The sequence below is a fragment of the Monodelphis domestica genome, chromosome 2 (assembly GCF_027887165.1).
Source record: "Monodelphis domestica isolate mMonDom1 chromosome 2, mMonDom1.pri, whole genome shotgun sequence".
Classification (NCBI taxonomy): domain Eukaryota; kingdom Metazoa; phylum Chordata; class Mammalia; order Didelphimorphia; family Didelphidae; genus Monodelphis; species Monodelphis domestica.
In genome coordinates, this window is record NC_077228.1 from 526265078 (window position 1) to 526284141 (window position 19064).

The 19064-nt window shown below is 42.3% G+C and overlaps 2 protein-coding genes across 6 annotated transcripts in view; one reads left to right on the top strand and one right to left on the bottom strand.

The window, feature by feature from the left end:
- ANKMY1 (ankyrin repeat and MYND domain containing 1) overlaps positions 1-3186 on the bottom strand; it is a 134503-nt gene extending 131317 nt beyond the window's left edge. For all 4 annotated transcript variants that reach the window (XM_056819822.1, XM_056819821.1, XM_056819816.1 and 1 more), the window contains exon 1: positions 3166-3186. In XM_056819822.1, coding sequence (XP_056675800.1) covers positions 3166-3171 — 6 coding nt within the window. In that variant the 5' untranslated portion in view covers positions 3172-3186. The remainder of the gene's footprint in view (positions 1-3165) is intronic.
- DUSP28 (dual specificity phosphatase 28) lies at positions 1362-17849 on the top strand. 2 transcript variants are annotated; one of them, XM_056819824.1, is made up of 3 exons: positions 1362-1589; positions 14804-16027; positions 16570-17849. In XM_056819824.1, the coding sequence occupies exons 2-3, from the start codon at positions 15620-15622 to the stop codon at positions 16816-16818; spliced, it is 657 nt and encodes a 218-aa protein (XP_056675802.1). In that variant the 5' UTR covers positions 1362-1589; positions 14804-15619; the 3' UTR covers positions 16819-17849. The 2 variants fall into 2 exon arrangements, with proteins under 2 accessions (XP_056675802.1, XP_001377889.2); XM_001377852.4 differs by lacking the exon at positions 1362-1589 and having other exon boundaries at positions 14104-16027.
- Positions 17850-19064: the final 1215 nt, after the last annotated feature.

Sequence of the window (19064 nt, forward strand, 5' to 3'; positions counted from 1 at the left end):
GTCTCTTTCTACCATCTTCTCTGTCACTCTCAAACTCATTGGTGCCTTGGGAGATGTCTACCCAAGCATGTGAAGACTTCTTCCTGAGTAATGAGCAGATGAGAACAACTCCATGAAGGTGGCTAAACAAGTGCTGGAGGGCACTTAGAATTTGGTCAAACATGGGAAATATCAAGGTCATCCACTGCATCCCCAGTCGTCATTAGACATCCTGACTGGTCTTTCCACCAGACTTTGATGTCTCTGGAAGAGAGAGTAAGGCTGGTAACTTTGTGTAATTCTGCTTCACTTAAATCCAACTCATGTGCAAGTCAAGATATTGCCCACAATGCCATTGGTCCTCTTCAAAAAGGAAGGACCAATGATAACATCTTCTACTCAGCTGCCAAGATGATTTTTCTAACAAGTAGTTCTGATTATGTTACCCCTACCCTACCAATGAATTCCAGTGCTTCCCTGTTACCTCTAGGATCAAATAGAAAGTTCTAATGGCTTTCAAAGTTCCTCCTAGCCTTGGCCTCTTCCTACCTTTCTAGCAGAAGAGAAGCCTGAGAAATGAGAAATTGGAGGAAGCTTTTTAGGGCTAGCTTAGGACTAGCTGTGGACTACAGGCACAAAGGGTGAGGGTATTTTTGTGCTGTGAGCAGTCATGTAGTTTAGTGAGAACTATGGTGTTCACTCCTTTACCATTTATTGCTTTGATATTTTTCCCTCGCTTCACACCAGTGTCTCAGTGGATGACTTTCCTTATGTTCTGGGCCAAAGTTCATTTTTCCAATTAAAGAATTAATCAGTGATGGGCTTCTGCCACGTTTCCCTCTCTCATGCTGGGCCTCATGGTAAACCAGCTGCTAACCCAGTGAATGGAAAGGGATCATTCCTGGATTGGCAAGGGCCTATTCTTCAGATGAGGGACTCTTGGCTGCATTGGCACTTTCCACCCGCCTGTGCTATCTCAGCATCTGTGATTTTCCAAGTCAGGCCAGGCCTGGCATCTATCTAGTGGGGCTCAACTACAGACAGACCCACTGGAGTGCCCCGAGGAGAGAGAAATTTTAATATCTGAATCAGCAGGACTTGGAATCCATGAAGAACAAGAACAATGACAAATGCCATTTTTCTCCTGGCATCCACATTGTTGTTATTGGAAGAGTTTTCTGGGCACATAGACACATCTGGGTAGCTGAGTCTTGTGTCTACATGTCATTGTTTTATTATATTATTGTGGTTTTTGTCTGAATCTATGACTTACTCAATGTAAAAATCTCCCCAGGGATGAAATTCCCTCTCCCAAAGCAAGTCTTAGTGAGTTAACCAAGACATTGAGAGGTCAAATAAATTGCCCAGGGTTGCACAGCCAGTACATGTGCCAGAGACAGGGTTTGAACCCAAGTCTTGTCTGAGGCTAGCTCTCTATTCATTACCTCACAATTGTTAGATATTCATTATATAAGCATTACATATTGTATCATGGTCCAGTGGTTTTTTAGTCATGTCTGGCTTTTCATGATCCTATTTGGGCCTTTCTTGGCAGAGATCCTCGAGTGCCATTTCCTTTTCCAGCTCATTTTACAGATGAGGAAACTGAGGTAAGCCATATCTTAGGTCAACAGCTCTTGGAACAACCCAACCCACTGGGAAAGCAAAGCTCTAAAAAGGTAGAGGGTTGGATAAATGAGCATTGCCATGTGTGAGACTAGCCTTCCAGTGCTCTGAACATCTAACACAGGAGAAAACTAACTCCCCATCAGTGGCTCATGGGTCAAGATTTCAGCATCAACCTCTATGGATCTCACTGTATCAATGAGGATGGGAATGGGGATCCACCCCTCCTGAACTGAGTCTTGGCTTCTTTTTCTCTAAGGCAGGGTCAGAGGCCAGATCACACCCATTTCCCAGCTTGCTGTGGAGGACAAGGAAGGGCTTTCTTCCAATCCTAATTTTCTTGTTAGAACCAGGAAGGCATTAGCACTGTGGGACCAGAAAATCAGCAACCATTGTTAGTAGCCCTGAGGAATGCTCCAGTCTCTTCCACACTGGAATGGCCTACAGCCAGCAACCAGAAACAAGAAACAGGAAGCTTTCCCTGTTAGTGTTAGCCCTTATACCAGCTGCCCAGAATGCTTGAGTTGATCTCAAATGTGACCCTGGGTTCCAATTCTGACTCTGCTAACTATTGGCTACGTGACCCTGGGCAAGTCATTTCATATGTTTGTCTCAGTTTCTCAACTGAAAAAAAAAAGAATAACAGCATCAACTTTGTAAGGATGTTATGAGAATCAAATGAGATATTTATAAAGCATTTAGCATAGAGCCTGGTACACAAAGCTACATAAATGCTCCTTTCCTTCTTTCTGTTAAATTTTATTGTGGTTGGACTGAAATATTAAATTTGTGGTCACCAGGGATTTAATTTCTAAATCCCAAAATGAATTACTAAAGTAAATGGAATTTATGGTAGTTTATTTACAATAGAGGGAAGATATTAAGGAAGAGATAAAAGGGGAGAGAGAGCTCTGGCTTCTTCAGAGCCAGGTAGAAATTCTAAGCCCCAGTCAGGGGAAAGGAGTCTCAAGATGATGGACCTTTCTTGGAGGTTCACAGCTCCAGAAAGGCAAGGAAACTAAGTCAGCCTTTCACTCATCACAGTGATTGTCTAAAAGGAAAGCAGTCTGAGGTCTCCTGCACGAGCTCCTCCAGGGGTCCAGTTCCACAGTCAAATGTCTTCACTCCAAGTCTGAGTGTCTATCTTCTAGACTCTTCTCAAGTGTCTGTCTTCCAATCCAACTCCAAGTGACTGATCTCCCAGTCTCTCCTCTAAGTGACTGAATCCTTGATTCATTGATTGATCCTTGTGTGTCTCTGTTTCCTCTATTTAAAGACCTTTTTCTCTTGTGTCACCTCCCCTAAATTTTACATCTACTAATCACAGCAGATGCTCCTCTCCAGGACTGCCCACTCAATGTATGGAATGGGTGTTTACACCTTTTGTAGTTAGTTAATACCTTTTGTGGTTAGTTAACACCTTTTTATAGTTAATTAACACCTTTTGTAGTTAAATGGGTAGATCTACTTTAAATACTGAGTTAACACTTTGGGGATTAAAATCTAAAAATAGACAGGGGTTTACAATTCAATCTTCCCAATAAAGGAAGAGCTAAGTACCTTCATTGTTACAATCAGGAGATAGCCAAATCCAATCTTCACATTTCCCTTCCTTTCCATTTCCATTTCTCTTTTCCCTTACTTCCTGCAGCAAACAAACAGAAGGGAGACATATCAGAACTAGCCTGGTAGGTGTTTTCCCTTTGCATATGTACCAGAGAACATTTATCGTTTAACAGGTGCCAACCAGACTGCATGTGTATATATGTGTTCATGAACTCTGTGGGTACACCTTTCCACTGCTCAACCCACAAAGTTGATCAATAGATCATTTCATTTTTGTGTTTCTGTCCAGGGTGATGCTGGTATGTTGTCTTGGGCCAGGAGTCAACATTTTTCATGTCTTAGAACCCTTCTCAGAATAATGTATTTTAAATGCTTGAAAGAAATGCTAAATTTCACTTAAAAGTTTGTGGCAGTAGAGACACTATCCCCCTGCTTCCATTCAGGTTCAAGATCCAAAATCCCTGCCTTAAAGTCTCAGGTTCCTACCAAGAGACCTGGAATGGTCCAGAGTCATAGGCTTCACAGGCTAGATTTCTGAGCTACCCTTCTGCCTTACCAGCAGAATGTATATATCCAGGACAGAGACTGGAAAGTCTGGCTACCACCAGCTATTTGGATGTAAATTATATTAATGGTTAGGGTTTGTTTTTTCAGTTTTCACTTGGATAAATTGTCCCATAGCACCATAGGTCTAGAGATCTCAGGGACAATTTAGCCCAACCCCTTCATTTTACAAAAGAGGAAACTGAGCCCCAAGGAGATTAAATGAGGAGTATGTTAGAGGACTGTCGAATTTTCAGTGTGAACATTTACAACTCAGAAATAAATAATCTCTATGAATCAGGACTTGATTTGTTTAGTTGATTGTCTAGACTAGAATAAACGTAAAACATACACTACCCCCCCCCCCCCCGAGTGCTTGGGTTTTAATTTACCTGCTTGCCCCTGTATGGCTCTATAAATACCACTGGATCTCAGGATGAGAGCAATAGAAACTTGGAGAATGAAGTTACTTCTATCCTGAAAGCCTGGTGACCTTATTCTAAAAATAATCATTAATAACTAACATTTATATAGCATTTTAAGGTTTTCAGAGTGCTTTATTTCCACTATCTTATTTTTTTAGCCTGTGCTTAAGTAACTTGTCCAAGGTTATCCCAGAATTAGGTAGCAGAGTCAGGATTCAAAAGTGGGTTCTAGGACTCCTATTCAACAGGAATTTCTTTTTTAGTTTTTTAGGTTTTATCTTTTTTTTTTTAACCCTCCCTTTCTGTCTTGGAATTGTTACTATGTATCATTTCCAAGGTAGAACAGTAAGAACTAGACAGTTGGGGTTAAGTGACTTGGCCAGGGTCATACAGCTAGGAAGTATGTGAGGCCAGATCAAACCTAGAACCTTCTGTCTCTAGGCCTGGCTCTCCATCCACTGAGCCACCTAGTGGCCCCAAATTTTCTCCTTTTTGAGAAGGATGGTTTGAGCATCACAACTCTTAAAAGAATTATATCATATGTATGAAACATTTTCACTTAATTCTAACAGAAGCTATAAAAGAACCTCCCTATGTATGCAAAGATTTTGACTTGGTTTTAGATTGAATTAGATTGGATAAAGCATTTATTGGTCACTTACTGTGTGCCAGGCACTGTGAGGTTTTGTTTTTCATGATTTTTCTGCCATTTCATTGATTGTGATGGCCAACCTCTTGGTGAAGAGCCCCCTCTGGGCTTTCCTCTGACCACAGGCATAGTCTATTACCAGCTCTGTGTTCAACCACTTAGTCAATGAGGACTTATTACTATGTCCCAGACACTGGTCTAGAGAAGCAAGGAATGGCAAAGTCATTCCTGCCCTCAAGGAAGGAGCTCACAGTTGAAAATGAGAGACTACGAGATAACAAATACATGATACATACAGTGTAAATAAGAGGGAATCTCAAAGGGAAGATACTAATGGTGCAGAGAGCTTGGGAAAATGTTATGATTAAATTTATCTCAAGAGACTGATTTGGGATAAAAATATCAGTTTGTTGATTAGATTGGCATTATAACCAAAAGGGAGAGGTCATTGGCCCTTGGTTCTGGATGACCAAGGACCCTGAATGTTCCTCCAGCAGATCTATAAGTAGGATTTTAGGAGCTCATTATTCAAGTCCTCCCTTAGACATCTCCAATTGGCAAACAGCTAATTAGAACATGGCCCATCAAACAATTTACCCCCTCTCTATCCCCATGTGATAGGGCTTCTATAGACAGGAAAAGAACCCTTCCTCTTGTAAACCTTAAAATTTCTTAGACTTATGAATGTTGGAAATTTCCCCATTGGTAAATTTCATACTTGAAAAAATTTCTTACTGATAGTAAGAACTCTATTGGAATATGAAACTCCTTGGCATGGGAGGATCCTTCTCCTCCCTACTTAAGACTACTTTAGGACAGAAACCTTTTGCTAAACAATGGAAAGGGCTTTGACCTATGCTTAAGCATAGAACAGGAAGTTCTTTGAGTCATGATTGATTTTAGAATTGATACAATAGAGATACTTGGAATGATAGAACCAGGTCTTGGAAACTACAATCTCCACCCTACTCAGAGTAACAGGATTTAGGAAGGGCTGCAGCAAAGATCAAGATTTAATTATTTGAGAATATGACCTTCAACAGACATGTGCAAAGGGGACAGACCTCTGGGCGGTCCTGGGTTAAGCTAGAGCCACCATTGGCACAGGGGAGACATCGACAGTGATTGGTAGATGTGAGAACTGAGGGGAGGGAACTTAGATTTTTTGCTCAAAGATAGCGGGGTCTGAGGACTGAAAAAGGAAGTTGATGCTCTGAAGAAGGTTGATGCTCTGAAGGAGGTCTGAGAGGAGAGAGCTCCTGGAGGGAGAGCTCCTGGAGAGGTCTTGAAGGAGGTTGTGGAAGGAGAACTCAGGAGGAGTCAGGAGGAGAATTCTCTGAAAACATTTCTTGAAAGGAGGCTCTCTTGAAGGTGGAGCCTGAGGTTGGCATGAGAAGCCTTACCTAGAGAGATCTTGGGTGAGTGATAAAACCAACTGACTGATTTATCTCTTAGGACTGAGGTCTAGGCCTTATTGGCTTGAGGCCCTTCATTCTTATTTCTTTCTTACTTTCTCTCGTTTTCTATTGATTAATCAGTGTATTATAAATTAAATTTCTCTATAAAACCCAGTTGGCTTGGGCATATTCATAAATTGGGAATATATTCCCTGGCGACCATCTTATATTTATATAAAACCAAGACACAGTAGAAAACATATTTCAGCGGTCATAATTGTTATATATTTCCCTTTTCCTCCCAAACATTTTAATTATCACATTTTATGGCTCCCACTCTCTTATCTACAACTATTTAACGCTCAAAACTATTTTAAATCTAACACCCTTCATTTATTATCCAAATTCTGCCCAAAGGAAGACATTCCTCAGAATTCCTAAGGACAAAGCAAATATAAAAAGCAATAGACTGGCCAGAGCCTTATGATCTAGGATTCTAATGCAGAAATTCTCCCTAGTATACAGACCCTGATATAAGAATTAATATATGAAAAATAAATTCCCACAAAGAATTTGAGCTGAGTCTTGAGAGAAGCCAGGAGACTAAGATGGGAAGAGAGAACTTTCCAAGTCTGGTAGACAGTTGGTACAAGAACAGAGTTGGGAGATAGTCATGTGAGGAAGAGCAAAAAGGCAAGTATTAATGGATCATGGAGTAAAAAGAGGGAACTGAGGTTTGTGAAGACCAGAAAGGTAGGTGGGATCAGGTTATGGAGGGCTTTCAACTCCAAACAGAGGATTTCTACCAGATAAGAAGCCAGTGGAGTTTTATTCAGGAGGATGAGAATAGAATTTTTTTATGAAGATCATTTTGACAGCTAAGTGGAGGGTAGACTAGAGTGGGGAGAGAGAAGGAGGCAACCAGAAGGCCTTATGGTCAGCTGGCAAAGCCTTCCAGAAGCCAGTCACCTCCTATGAAGCCTGGCTTTTGTGGAGGGACTTACAGTGGTGTGCAATTTAAAATGGCTCTGAACTCTGGGAGATTACATCTCCCAGGACTCTCTACCTCAACTTCCTCAGACACATCCCACTTCCTTTGTGGGAGGGGAGGTATCTGAGAAAGTATAAAAGAAGAGAGAAGTATGGCTTTGGGTGCCCTTTCTGGAGAAGAGCCTTTTCCCTGGAGAGAGCCTTTGGTCCCTACATAGCTGCAGGAGATCAAATTTTCTTTACCCCCCCCCCCCACAAACCTTTACTTTCCTAGCCCAATAAACCTATCTGACTATTCCCAGAGTCTGGCTTAATTTAATTTTCTAGCAGAATTATAACCAGAAAAGAAAAGCCTGGTCCATTTCCCTACCAGAGCAGAGGGGGACCTCCAGCTACCTTCCTTTCCCTTCTTTTTCTTTCCTTTTCCCTCCATTTTCCCATCACAGTGGGTTCTCAGAAGCTGTAGCATATTTTCAATAGTGACTTACCAAAAGTGGGATTAAAGAGATCACTCAGGAGGTGTTTGAATGGAAAAGGAAATGGGCCTGTTGGGACAAGAAATAACAGATGAACAGCCTGAATGTTACACTGGTCTTCAAGTGTATTAAAAGGTCAAAAGGGGAGCAGCTGGGTGGCTCAGTGGACTGAGTCAGTCCTAGAGCCAAGAAGTACTGGGTTCAGATCTGGTCTCAGATACTTCCTAGCTGTGTGACCCTGAGCAAGTCACTTAATCCCCATTGCCTAGCCTTTGTCATTCTGTCTTAGAGTTGCTGCTAAGAAAATAAGGGTTAATTAAAAAAAAAAAAAAGCCAAGACTAAGACATCTAGTGCACTGGATAGATCCTCTATAGAGAATGGGGGGGGGGGGGGGAGGGGAGGGAGGAACATAGAGAAGAATGACAACATTTGAAAGAGTAAGTAAGGATGGGTTGCAATCAGCGCTAGGGGAGGCAATACCAACATTATAAAAGCAAATCCATTTATGTTTTTAACTCTAAGCATCTTTGTTGATTTCCAAATGGCTGCCCCTTTTGGAATGGTTTGGCCAATGCCCAGAATGAACCAAGAACTAAAATAAAATGAGTTCTTATTTCACTGGATTATGTTCTGTGCTCTAATTAACAGCTCTTGGAACCATATCCGCAATAATGCTGCCTCATTAGGTGTGCCATCGCTGCAAATTAGGGTTTAGATCGCTCTTCATTATCTCAATAACGGTTCCAAAATCTCGACAAACCTCACTGAAAAGAGACAAACGGGTCTCCTTCCAAAGGCACGGAGCACACAGGAAGGTGATTCAGGACTGCCTTTTCATTAGTCTACGTCAAGTCTTCAACAATTAAATAAGTCACAAAATGTTTTATGCACTCTCTTTGCTATGGCTTTGGATCGAGTCCAAATCCACAAAAGTCAAACCCCTACAAAAGACTAATGGGGATAATATATATAAAGCACTTTGCAAACCTTAAAGACATTTTTATTATTGTTGTTGTTGTTACAAGTATATGGCTCTCTCACCTTCTTCTGCTCCAATGAAGCCAACGTATCCCCAATCCCTGTGTATAACCGTCTCATGGCTATTTGTATGGGCACTATTTGTGATGTTCTATTTGCCTAGAGCATTCTAAGGACCAGATTGTGATCTTCCTCCTTCAAGAAACTTCCCCCTAACTACTCCAGCCACTAGTGATTGCTCTTCTTGTCTAGTCATTGAGCTCATTTGTACTAGACATTCTGACAGCCCACTGTGCTCGACCTAGTCCTGTATTATATATTATCTGACACTGATGTTTTGTGGGGGTCTATCTTGTCTTCTACCTAAAATATAAACTAATGAAACCTGGGCAGCTAGGTGACAGAGTGGACAGAGCCCCGGGCCTGGAGTCAAGAAGACCCAAGCTCAAGAAGACTCAGACTCTCTTACTAGCTGTATGACCTTGGCTAAGTTATTTAACCTCAATTTGCCTCAGTTTCCTCAATAGCAAAATGGGCCTAGTAATACTACCTACCTCCAAGGACTATTTGAGGAACACATGAGACACTATTTCTAACGTGTCTAGCACACAGTAAGTGCTATATAAATGCAACTTTATTACTTTTCTATTTCCATCCTGCTGCTGGCTCACTCTCCAAACCAGACCTCCAGAAATTGTGCCTAACAAGAGCTAAGCTATTCACCTCTGAACTAGGACCATTTCTCCCTCCCCCTAACCCCCCCATATATATATATATATGTATACACACACACACATACAAAATCCACCTCCAGCTCTGAGAACTGTTATTAAATCTTTATCACTACTGCCTTGGTCAAAAGTATCTAAGTGTTTCATTTCTTCTCCTCAAACCAGTGACTTCCCATATCCAAATGCTTCCCTTGCTTCCAGGATCCCATTAGAGTTTGAGTTCCTTAGATGGGGAGACTGACTGCTTTTCTATTTATACCCCCTAGCACTTAGCACAATACCTGACAGGTAGTAAAGACAGAGGCAAGGCAACTAGCTGACACAATGAATAGTGAGCTAGATTAAGAGTTGGTAAGACTTGAGTTCAAATTTAACCTCAGAAACATACTAGCTATGTGATTTTTGCTAAGTCACTTTACCTCTCTCTTCCTCAGTTTCCTCATCTATAAAATTAGGGGAAAAGTGGCTCCTACCTCCCAGTGTTCTTAAGAGAATTAAATGAGATGATATTCATAAAAAATAGACAATATTTCATTTGACAACCATAGTTGTTGAGGCACATACACGATATTGAGGGCCATAATCAAGTCACTGAATAGTAAATCTGATCATAAATTGAATGTTGTCTTTTTTCCCAAAGAACTTAAAATTGGAAAGGTAATTTTTCAACTATGTATGGAGAGCTAATGCCAGTTTCCTAATTGTATCTTACTAGAAGGAATTTACAATCTGACTCCTTTTCTAGTGACTCAAAATGGTATTCTTAATGACAATGATTTCTTTTGAAGGCCCTGAAATATAAGCAAATATATATGTATATATGTTAACTTTAAAGTCTTAAGAAAATGTTTTTCCATTCAGTCTATTTGTATAATCTAAAGCAATATTAGAAATGGTATTTCTCCAATATTAACACTTGCATTGCTGAATTAGATAACATATAAAATGCTTTGTAAATCTCACAGTCCTACATAAATGCTGTTTTTGTTAAATCATTTTAGTCTTGTCCAACTCTTCATGACTCCGTTTGGAGTTTTGTTGGCAGAGAGATACTGGAATAGTTTGCCATTTCCTTCTCCGGCTCATTTTATAGATAAAGAAACTGAAGCAAACAGGGTTAAGGGACTTGCCCAGATCACAGTGAGTGTCCAAGGCCAGATTTGAACTCGGGAAGAGAATATAAATGCAAACAATTATTAAATTGAATTTTCTTTGTTAGAGAAACCTGGGCTGTAGAAATAGCCTCTCTATGCAATTAACATAAAACCAAGGCAAGATGGAAAAAAAATACTGTCATCATTGGAACCATCCAGAGGCCAGGCACAGTGCAGATACATACTCTGCTATTCCTCCAAACACAAAAATCACAGCAATATGTAACTCAATCCCACGCATGGGAATGATAAACTGGGGCAGAAGTTCTCAAAATTTTTGATCCCTTCACCCTCTTTATACTCTTAAAAACTGAGGACCCCTAAAGGAGCTTTTGCCAATAAGCATTAAGTGGCCAGGCACTGTGCTAAGTACTTTTGTTTATCTGGGTTATAGCTATGGATTTTTATTGTGTCAGACATTGCAATGTTAGATGATGTCAGAAATGGTTTTTTGCCTTGCAAAGTCCCTATAAAGATCTCAGGAACTCCCTAGAGTTCCTAGACCACAATGTGAGATCTGCTGAGCTGGAGTATGGCTATATACAGCAATGGGTATAAGTGTTCTGCCTCAAAAGAGGATAAATTACACCATCAAGCAAGAAAGCATTTATTTCATGCTTGTATGCAAGTATACCTCCTTTGAAGTAGCACACTCAAGTCCCACAAATTGTGAAAGACCAATCTGAATTAATTAAAAATATAATGAGGCCTTTTCAAGGTACAGTGGGTTATTACTTTCAAGTATGTACACTGATTTGAACTAGGGTAACCTAATCTAGACTAAAGGTCCTTAAGAAGCCACTTTAGTGAGTGATGATTTGTAATTGGCACAACAATTATTTTTATATATACATAAGAATATTTCTAAAGTGCTTGGTGGTTTTTTTTTAAACACTCATCTTAAGTCAAAGTGCTCAGTGAAATCTTGTTTGTACTGTTTGCTTAGCTCCCCCTTCAGAAACAGAGCACAGCTAAATTTCAGTTTAATCTCAATTGGATCACAAATTTCAAATGGGTGAGGTCCAAAAGAATGAGGTTTTGCCTAAAGCATATATCCATATTAGAGACCTTAGATTTGATCCAGTCTGACCTCCTCCTTTTACAATATCAGAACTAGCATTCAAATGCAAATATTTTTTAAATCTGGCCCAACATGTTTCAGAAAACCACCATTTGGGCACAATAAATCCTATATTCACATTGTTCACTAAGTTAGTCATATTGTTCCTATCATTTTATATTACTAAAATTGTTCATTAACATTTGAAAACTTTCTCTTTATTCTGAGTTTCATCTTACTAGGGAAACAATTTTATTCTAACATCACATTTGATGAAGTCTTCCTTGTGATCAAGAACACAATACTAGGAAGACTACAGCAGGCAGATTCAGAACTGGTTCCAAAGAATTGTCAGGTGGTGGTTCTACAACAATGGGGAAGTCTTTCAAGGAAGGTTGAGGAATCTGCCCAGGGCCTCTGGTTCATTGGATTTAAAATGGAAAGAGAACCTCCAGATGAAGAGGAAGGGCCACCAATAATCATCCTTCCCTAGTTGGACTTTATGATACCAATGTTTCAGCCCCTTTTCCCCACTGTAGGGTTCTGGAGATCTCCATTTAGCCATCCATCATTCTCTAGACTTCATCATCATGCCTCCTGCCCACTTCTAGCTCCCCTTCTTATGTTTCTATCCTTTATTCCAGGGATTATTTTTATTATTTAAATGTATTAGTTATTGTTTGTATTTGTTATCTCTAGCATTCCTTTCCCTTTACAACTCTCTTTTGGATTGTTGTACCCTAGAAGAATGAAAGTTCCTTGTGGGCATCAGTTTTTTGTTGGTTTTATATTTGTATCCCCAAAGCTTAGCACAACGCATGACGCATGATAAGCACATAATGTTTGTTGACTTGGCCCAGCTCCCATGTTTTATAAATAAGCTGACCCCCACAGAAGGGAAATGACTGACCCAAAGTCACTCAGGTCCCCCTTCAAAAATTATAGCAGTCAAGATTTGGGCTAGAGGGTCCAGCATCATTTCAATATGCCATGCAGCTTAATGTTCATCAATGACTTGGATAAGAGAATGAACACTTGTAAAATTTGTGGATGACATGAAGTTTAGCACAATATTTCACATTGGATAACAGGATCCCAAAGGATACTGATAGAATAGGACAATGGGCTGAATATGATAAAATTGAGTTTTAAAGGGTAAATGTAAAGGGCAAACAACAATTTCCCAAGTAAAAATGGGGAAGGCGGGACTGGGAATGGATGAATTTGAGTGGGAAAAAAAAACCCTGGAGAGTCTTAGTGAACTAGAGAGTTAATGAGAATTAATACTGAAAAGCAGGAGCTGGAAAAGCTAGAATGATCTTGGGCTGCATTATTAGACGGCCAATGACTAGCAAATGTGAGATAATAGAGCCACTGTGCTTCACCATGATCAGAATACATGAGGTGTCATGTCCAACTCTGGGTGCCATATTGACAAATGACTAAGACAAGTGATCAAATAAGGAGGGATGGTGATCATTTCAAGAGGACTGATTGAAGAACTGGGAAATTTAGCCTAGAAGACTGTGATGAGAAAGGGAAATAGACTAAGTATCATCAAGAATTTCAAGAGAAATAACTTGGAAGAGGGGTGTGACTTTTTTTTTTTAAACCTTACCTTCCATCTTGGAGCCAATACACAGTATTGGTATTGGCTCCAAGGCAGAAGAGTGGTAAGGACTAGGCAATGGGGGTCAAGTGACTTGCCCAGGGTCACACAGCTAGGAAGTGTCTGAGGTTATATTTGAACCTAGGACCTCCTCCTGTCTCTGGGACTGGCTCTCAATCCACTGAGCCACCTAGCTTCCCCCATGTGACTTTTCCATAGCCCCAGAAGGCAGAAATGGGGCAAGGAAATTGCCAGGAGGCACATTTCAAGTTGATTAAAAAAAAAAAAACTTGATAATTGTCTTATAAAGCACTTACCAAGTGCCAGACCCTGGGCTAAGTGCAAAGGACCCAAAAGAGACAAAAGACAATCCCTGCCCTTAAGGAATTCACAATCTAAGGATGACTCATGAAGCAAAAGGTTTCCCCCTCTCTGAAAGTCTTCAGAGGCAGAGCCCTTGTCAGGTAAACTATAGACGTCCTCTTCACCTATGGATTGGATTGGAAGGCTAATCAGATCCATTCCAGCTCCTAAGACTACAACCCCTCCTTCCTCCCTCCCCAAACAAGGTACAATGAGTGAACACAAGACACTTAATCAACTGGCTCTTTTTTTAAGCCCTTACCTTTTTCATCTTGGAATCAATACTGAGTATTGTTTCCAAAGCAGAAAAATGGTAAGGGCTAGGCAATGGGGATTAAGTCACTTGCCCAGTGTTACAGAGATAGAAAGTGTCTGAGGCCAGATTCCAAATGGCATTTTTAAAGCATGTGTTTTAAAGTATGTGCCAGCCTGAACTATGAGTTAATCTGACCACTGGATTTTAATTGTCAGCTAAATCATTTTAATCAATTCACTGCCCCCACCCCAGTTTCCTCACCTGAGAGATGGACTGAAATAATTGATCATTAAGATTCCTTCCACTTCTAATTCCTATGTAAATAGCTGCTTAAATTCATCAGAGAATTGTTAATGAAAGTAATCCCTTTAATGATGCAATGTTACTCTCAGGACTGTGAAAGTTCATAAATTTAGACATTTCCCTTCAGATTGTTGATAGCAATACATCCAAAGCAACTCTTGGTTCATGCCCTCCCTTGGCTTGTTACAAGGGGTCCACCCAGTGTGCTGGAAGCATTCCTCATCTTCTGATATCATCGGAATATGATTCTGACTCCCATCCACCTGTCAGTTCCCATCTTCTCTTTCTGTCATATATTTGTACTTCTGTTCAGTCTCCCTGGTTGGAGTGTGCTGCCTGCTCACACCATCGTGCATATTTGCCCTTTGTGTAATAGTAGTAGTAGTAGTCTCTCGGTGATGGAGAATGACTATTGTCTTTGTGCAGTTTCATCTACGGTGTACCCTCATGTGGCTTTGGAGTCCAAAGGCTGAGGCGCAATTGTGTAATATTCACATTCAATTGGAGGCTTTGCTCCATCTTCTTAGTCATCCATCAATACCAGCTAATAATATTTTTAATTTTTTTTTAATTTAAATTTTTTAAATTGCTTTGGGGAGCAGCTTGGAGCATTTTATAATCTCTTCATCCACTTGTTGGTTTGTCCTGTGTAGATGTTTAAACCAAACTTTTTTTTGGAATGATTATCTCTCTGCAGCTTTGGGAGGCCTGACAGAACCGGCATGAGGTCACCCCCCTACAAGGAATCCCACAACCATTTGGGGTCTGCTCGGAATCTCCTCGGAGGCAGGAGTGAGCCCCTTCAGCAGGAGCCTCCCCTTTGTGACCAGAGGATGGCTGACCAGGATGATTCCCTTTCTTGGAGGTTTCTAAAAATCTTGAAGTATCTCCAGTCAATAGCCCAGACCTTTTGTGAACTTTTGAAGCCAGAGACTTTTATGGGGAGGGCTGTCTAGGGAGCTGTCCTGTCTTGGCCAGTGTATCTCCCTCCCCCACCACCTTCCTCCTACTTCGTTGCTTTTCCGTCACAGCTACAAGATGCTTGAGTGGATGTGTGAGGCATGGGTTTAAAAATCCACTCTTCCATCTCTGTCGTCACGAGCAGGTAAGCCATTTCCTGCCTGGCTCTGGGCCTCAATTTACCAATCTGTAAAATAGGGGGGTTGGACTAGCTGGCCTGAGGGTCCTTCCAACAGTCTATGACCTGAAGTCGTTTCCCGCCCCCGTGCCTCAGTTTTCCAGTCTGTAAAAAGGTCGAGCTCGAGGATTCCCGAGGTAAGAGGCCTGCACATCACAGAACTGGATGGCCCCTCCGCCTCCTTTGATAAAGGGGGAAGCTGAGGCCCAGAAGGAACGGGCTTGTGTTTGAGGGAGCGGGGCGGGGATGTGCGGAGCGGGCCGGCACTAGGACCCAAGGGAGCGCTGGCGGCAGCGATAAATTTAGCTCTGGGAAGGCCCAGGGGTAGGAGGCTAAGAACAGCCGGGGCACTGCTCAGCTTCGCCCCTGCCCGGCATGGACACGGGGCCCGCAGCCCCGGCAGGGGGCCCGGCAGAAGCCTCGAGCTCGGAGAACGGACGGCGGCTCGCGCGGGTTACGCCATGGCTGCTTCTGGGCCCCGCGCGCGCCGCCACAGACGCGGAGCTGCTGGCACGCGAACACATCACGTTCTGCGTCAACGTGACCCGGCAGCAGCCGTGCCCGCGCGCGCTGGGCGTGCGCACTATACGCGTGCCCGTCTTCGACGACCCGGCGGAAGATCTGCTGACCCACCTGGAACCCTGTTGCGCCGCCCTGGAGGCAGCCGCGCGCGCCGGCAGTACGTGCCTCGTGTACTGCAAGAATGGCCGCAGCCGTTCCGCCGCTGTGTGCACCGCCTACCTCATTAGGCATGGCGGCCTCAGCCTGCAGCAGGCCTTCCAGGTGGGCGGGGCCTGGCAGCAATAGCCCGGCACAGGGCGGGGCTAGCACCAAGCAGGGGCGGGTCTTATTTAATAAGTGGGTGGGGTGAGAATCTGGAGTGTGGGCGGTTCTTGGAGTCTGGGACGATAGGACGAAGGTGGCGGGATGGGGCGGAGCCAGAACCGAGCAGGGGCAGGACTTTGAATGAGAGGGCGGGATGAAAATCAGGGTGGTGGGCGGTCCTTGAGGCGGGGCGAGAGGGACTGAGAGAACGCGGCCAGAGTAGAAGCTGAATCCCCAGAGTCGGGCACCGGCTCCTCCAGAAGTAACCGCAGATCCTGGATTGGTCCCACGCCTATCAGAGACTCAAAGAAGGCAGATCTTTCCTGAGCACCACCAGCTCGCTGCCCCCCTGCAGGCTCAGTCTTTGGGCAGGCTCTGGCCTCTGCTGAGGCCACCGTCCAAATAAACACAAATTAGCGGAGTAGGGATGCGTCGTTGGTTTTTTGTTGGCTTTTTGCTTTTTTCTCTATTTGCCTCATGTTGGTCCTCTCTCCCTCCAGGTGGTGAAGAATGCCAGACCTGTGGCCGAGCCCAACCCAGGGTTCTGGGCTCAGCTGCAGAAATACGAGGAAGCCCTCCAGAAAGGGCCGCCCCGATCCCCGAGCAGCTTCCGAGAAAGGCTCGGGGGTGAAAGCCTGGCGGGGTTGACGCCTGAGCCAGCCATGCCAGAGAGACGGGACAAATCGGAGATAGCTAACTCACTTCTAGCCTCTGTACAAGGAGCAAGTGATGGTTCTTTTCAAGCCTGAAACCTTTAACTTTCCTTCTCGAAGGCTTTCTTCTCTCCTCTAGGATCTGAAATTAAAGTAGAGGCAAGGTTGAGAGGAATTACAGGGAGCCTTTTGACAAAGTCAGATCCTGGCAGCGGCTTCTTATTCTTGGAGAGGTGCCTGGAACACCGACTCCAGTGACCTGCCCAGGGTCCTGCAGCCTGCCAGAAACAGAACTCGAACCCAGGCTTTCCCATGGTGGAAGCTGACTCTCAGCACATCTTATGCTATTAGTGCCAATGCTACCAGGGTGTCTGCTGATGGAGGAATCTGGCCATTGGCTCTCCATCATCTCTAATTCTAGCTTATCAGTTATTATCCAAATAGAGCAGAGCTGTATGGGCTTTACCCTTGATAAATTGAGTAAGGCTCAGTAAGTAGGTCCTTCTTGCATGATTAGTGAGTTGGTTATTATGTATTTGAACATATAATAACAATAATAATACTATGTAGCTGGCATTTATATAGCACTTGAGATTTACAAAGGACTTTTAACATCACCACAAGATAGGCACTGTTTTCCCAACTTTACAGAGACTTAGCACGTTTCTATAAACTGCCTAAAGTGACTTTTGCTCACACTTGGACACATAGGTATTAGAGTTAGAATCCAGGCTTCTCCTGAGTCAAGTTCACAGTCCTTTCCAGTATAGCATATTGCTGTTGCATAAAAGTACTGTTCAAGGAAAAACTTAATAATAATTAGTGCTGTTCAAAAATTGGAATGAGTTACCCAAGAGGTAGAGAGGCCCCTGTCATAGGAGGTATGTAAGCAGTGAGGATAAACTTGCCTCTAAAACTTTTTACTCTAACACAGGAATTCATTAGCCAAAACCCATGAATTTCTTTTTTTTTCTCTAAATATATTTTAAAACTATATTTCGGTATAATTGATTTCCTTTGCAATCCTATGCATTCCATGCATTTAAAAACATGGTTCTAAATCTGGCCTTAGATACATGTTAGATACTAAATCTGGCCTTAGATACTAGTTGAAAAAATAAATAAAAGTCATCAAAAAGGAATTTCTGATATGTGCTCCAGAGCACTGACAACATTGCAAGTAGCACCGGACAAATCCCAACTTATTAGCTGTGTGACCCTGAGCAAGTCACTTCACCCTCATTGTGTAGCCCTTGCTATTCTTCTGTCTTAGAATTAATACTAAAACAGAAGGTATGGATTTAAATATATATATGTATTATATATATATATATATATATATATATATATATATAATAACATGATTATGAGAAGGAGTCCTGGGGTTTCAACCTGCTAAAGGGTCCAGGACACAAAGAAGGTGAAGAGCCTCTGCCATGGCAGAACAATAGGAAAAAGCAGGAAAGAGGAAAGATTTGGACCTACAATTTCAAGGGGCTCAGAAACTTCCAGTGAGGAAATTCACTACCAAAGATTGGCACCTTCACTGCAAAATGTAGTTTTAAACAATTTTGAAAGATAGAGGAACTCTGACCAAGAAAATGACCAGCCTCAGGTCCAGAAGACTCCACGTGAAATGGATTGCCCAAATCCAGAAAAATAACTGAAGACCCCAAAGGAAAGACTGAAGCATGGGGGGGAGGGGGGTTGGACATAGCTAATGGAGGAATTTGTTTTGCTTGACTGTACATGGGTATAATGAGTTCTGTTTTACTTGATTTTTCAAAGTGGGTGGAAAGAAGAAAATTCAGAGCTGAAAATAAAACAATTAATTAAAAAATATTTTTTCCAGCATGCTAAAAGAAAAAAAATAGATATACTGTAGCCTTAGAGTGTTATCTAGAGTACGATGAAGTTAAGTGACTTGACCAGGCTCACACAGATAGGATGAGTCAGAGGCAGGACTTAAAACCAGATCTTAACATCAAAGCCAGGCATGCTGCTTCTCCAGAAAAAATAAATGTCATCAAAAAAGGAACTTCTCATATGTGCTCCAGAGCACTGATAATATTCCAAAAAGCACAGAACAAGTCCCAACCCCATCAGCAGACACAGTGGAGACAAAACCTACAGTGTCTACTGTTGTGGTTGCTATATGAAGCCAAAGGACAAGCAGTCCATCAAGAACTTCCTTTGACTCAGTACTGGCCCATTAATTAGTCTTTGGGTCTAGTAGCTCAGCAGGGTCCTGTCTACCAGCCACAGCTCTCTCTAGGAATAACTGGAGTGTTTTTCTCCAATGCTCGGCTGAAATCCAGGTGGCCTTTGTCTCTCACATTCCC

Excerpts from the sequence above, each read along its gene's own strand:
- DUSP28 (XM_056819824.1), top strand. The coding sequence starts at position 15,620 with ATGGACACGGGGCCCGCAGCCCCGGCAGGGGGCCCGGCAGAAGCCTCG. Across the intron at positions 16,028-16,569 it reads GCCTGCAGCAGGCCTTCCAG|GTGGTGAAGAATGCCAGACC; the intron begins GTGGGCGGGGCC and ends CTCTCCCTCCAG.